We start from the raw sequence: 3,363 nt of genomic DNA on the forward strand, positions 1-3,363 counted from the left end.
ACTGAAAATATTCATCCTACTATTAAATTGCATAACAACGCAAAAAAGGGGAGCAGAAGTAGGCCGTTTGGCCCTTTTGAGCCTACTCCAACATTTGGTATGATCATGGCTGATCTTCCTAATTATGAGGAGATTTTATTTCAGCCCTTAATCTAAAGTCTTAAAAAGATAACTAGATAAGATTGAAAAGATAAATGCAGCAATTATTCCCTATCTCCCATTTCTAATTATTTTAACATAACGGTACATACTTCTGTGTCACAGAGTTGGTCAATGGATTCAGAGCAGATGTGAGAAATGCAAGCCATGTGGAGAGCATTTCTGCAAATGGAGGAGCTTTGCCTTCAAATGTTTCGTAGATACTAATGGTTATATGTGGCATCCAGCATATTAAAAGGAGAACTAGGAAAAAAGCAGAATTAATCAGTTTTAAAAACATACATGCCCTCATGAAATTGTTTTTTCCTTTGCACAGTCTCATGAATGAAGATTTAAATGTCAAGTGTTTCAAGCAGTATAGCTTTAATCTGACTGTCTGATCAAAATTAGCTTTTTGTGCCTGTACTCCATTAGCATCTTTAGTGCATTGTGTTTAATTTTTTGCACTTTCTTTTGTCAATTGTGTTTTAACTGAAAAAAAAGTCTGCAAGTCACAACCATCACAATAGTTCAACACATTGAACTTGTAACCGAGAAAAACAACTAAGTTATCAAGGCTATTTCATTTCTGTTCATTTATTGTTTTTGCCAAATGGCTTTTCCTGAGTGAACCTTTTTGCACTGAATAGAGAAGTCAAGTCTTGCGTTCAAGCTGTCTCTAAATATTATGTGCTCATGAGATGTGACAGTCATCTTCCTTAGGCAACTGTATACTTCCAACTGAAATTCTGAAGCATGAGGATCAAAGTGGAGTTTGAGCATAGGTGTGTATTTTTTGTTTGGTGAGGTTGGATAACACTGGCATGTGAAATGCTACTTTGGTTGGGGTTAGGAACTAGCGACGAGTGAAAGGCAAAGAGATGATGGGAACCAATGTGAGAAAAACGAACAGTGGTAGGTTTGCCAGTGAGGGAAGAAATACTTGGGGAATGAGAAGCAGTTGGAAGAGGTCTGCAGGTCAGGAGCTAGAGTGTGATATGTCAGGCATTGCAAAATTAATTAGGGTTTTTTCTTTATTGCTTGAATTGCACTGGAAATATTTTCTAGTCTGCAATTCTATGTTTTTGGAAGTTATAGCAGGGGCATTAAAAGGCTTGGCTAGTTTTGAATATTTACGTTTAGAACAGGAGTAGTACCAGTTGCATTATATAATAATATTCTTTATATTATGAAACCCCTTATTACCTGACCTTTGAACTAACGTAGGCTGTTCTTTCAATATTACTAAATTCAATTGATTATATAATGTGTTGATAATTTGAGATTATTTCTCACTCAAAACTGTTTGAGATATAATTTGACTTCCAAACATCATGAATCAAATATTTGTTACATTGACAAGTTTAATTATGAAACACATTTGCACTGTGAAATGAAGCTTGACATAGAATGCCACTTTCAATGACTGAGTGAACTGTTTTAGTTGTTTGAAATGCAGGATACTGAAGTCCCAACTTAGTTTTGCAGAAAAATGGAGTAATGTTGCTTTCTATTAAAAGATCTCCATATAGTCTTGGAATTTAATGCTGTGATTTACAATTTAATTCTGAAAGTTGAGTAAGTTTTAAAAGTTTATTTTCATTAACAAAAAAATTGCATCAAAGATTATTAACATTCTCATTTTGAAAAATTGAGATGTAATTATGACCAGATAATCTGACTGGGTGTTTTATTTCCCCTATTGTTATCTACAAAAGGACTTTGTTTTGCATAGGTCATGCAGTTCAAAATGTAAAACAAAGTTCACTATACATGCATACAAAAGCAAATAGATTTCTAAAAGGCAACTTACATGCCATTGAAATCAGCATGATTGTGCTCCTCAGGTAGCATTTTGCTGGCACAGAGTAACAGTGTTGATCATTGCATTCATAAGTTCCTCGTAATGTTTGATGTCTTGCAATTTGTACGACATAAACAGCCAAACAGCAGACTGTCATTAGTGGAAGAAGTACACCAATGGCGATAGTAACCAAACAATATGCTTTTAAAGAAGGATTAAAACTTGGTGCACAGATATACTTGTGTTCTACATATGTATATTGTCCTAATCCTAAAAAGGGCAAACTTGCATTGAGAATGCAGTAGATCCAGATAGAGAAAATGATTACCCAAGCTCGTTGTCTCGTAAACAGTTGTACGTAATGGAGAGGCAAACAGATTTCTGCAAATTTGTCAACCGTCACCCAGGTCATTGAATGAACAGAGGCAAGTTGTAGCAGTATGTAGAGAAAAGCAAAGAGTTGGCACCATGATTCCTGTCTGCTATAACAACCTCCATCAGGCAGAGTATTGTGAACTCCAGCAGGAATCACAACAAGTCCCAAGATTAAATCGCAGATACAGAGGTTAAACATAAGTACTGATGTGTCTTTCTGCAGCTTTCGGTTGAATCCAAGTATCAACAACAACAGCATATTTGCTGTAATGGATCCTACACAAGTCAGACTCATTAGCCAGGCATACAGAACTGTCATGGAAAGCATGTTCATTAAATATTCATTGTAATTTGAAGAAATTGTTGTTTTGTCAACCTTGATATGCACGGCGGGAAGTATTCAAGTCAAAAGGTATGGTATATAAGCAGGCATCCACAATGTTGCAGTCTTTCACTGTGAGTCATTCAGCATTCCTTTGTTGTATTTATGAAAGTAAGTCTCTGCAATAAAACGGAACTTTCCTAATCAGAAATAATAGCATATTATCATATTGAACTCTAAGGGAAAGTGGGAAAAGGTTTCTCTGTTTCAGATCCATAGACACCAACAACCTTACAATACCTCACCCAGCTGGCTGTTCTTAAACTCCTTCCAGGTGAAACAGTAACATATTTGTACTTTTCCACTTTAATTTACTGCATTTGTTGCTCCTGATGTAGTGTCCCGAACTAATGGATGATTATTTTATAGAGCACCTCTGCAAAGTCAGTAAAAATGACTGAAATTCTAGTTGTTTCTCACTTTAATTTTCCATCTTGCTCTCATTTTAACTTCTTTGTTCTTAGCATCTTACATTGTCCAAATGATATTCATTAGAAGCTTGAGGAACAGCACCTTATCTTTCAATTAGGCACTTCACAGCCCTCCAGCCTGTTCAATTCAACAATTTCTGATTGTAACATTTCTACTTTTCCAAACAGAAGCAGTTATTATTTCTGCTAATACCATTTATACCTCCTCTTGACCTTTATTTGTTTCCTTGTTT

At 35.5% G+C, this 3,363-nt stretch overlaps 1 protein-coding gene across 1 annotated transcript; it reads right to left on the reverse strand.

Moving 5' to 3' along the window:
• Window positions 1–251: 251 nt before the first annotated feature.
• LOC109926766 (histamine H2 receptor) lies at window positions 252–2,645 on the reverse strand (the record flags this gene model as incomplete). The annotated part of the gene is made up of 2 exons (XM_020526624.2): window positions 1,952–2,645; window positions 252–402 (listed from the first exon to the last, which is right to left on the reverse strand). Coding segments are annotated over exons 1-2 (845 nt in total), but the record flags the coding sequence as incomplete, so codon positions are not given.
• Between the last annotated feature and the right edge of the window lie 718 nt (window positions 2,646–3,363).

Source organism: Rhincodon typus, unplaced genomic scaffold (genome assembly GCF_021869965.1).
Source record: "Rhincodon typus isolate 14 unplaced genomic scaffold, sRhiTyp1.1 hic_rhity00010696, whole genome shotgun sequence".
Lineage (NCBI taxonomy): Eukaryota > Metazoa > Chordata > Chondrichthyes > Orectolobiformes > Rhincodontidae > Rhincodon > Rhincodon typus.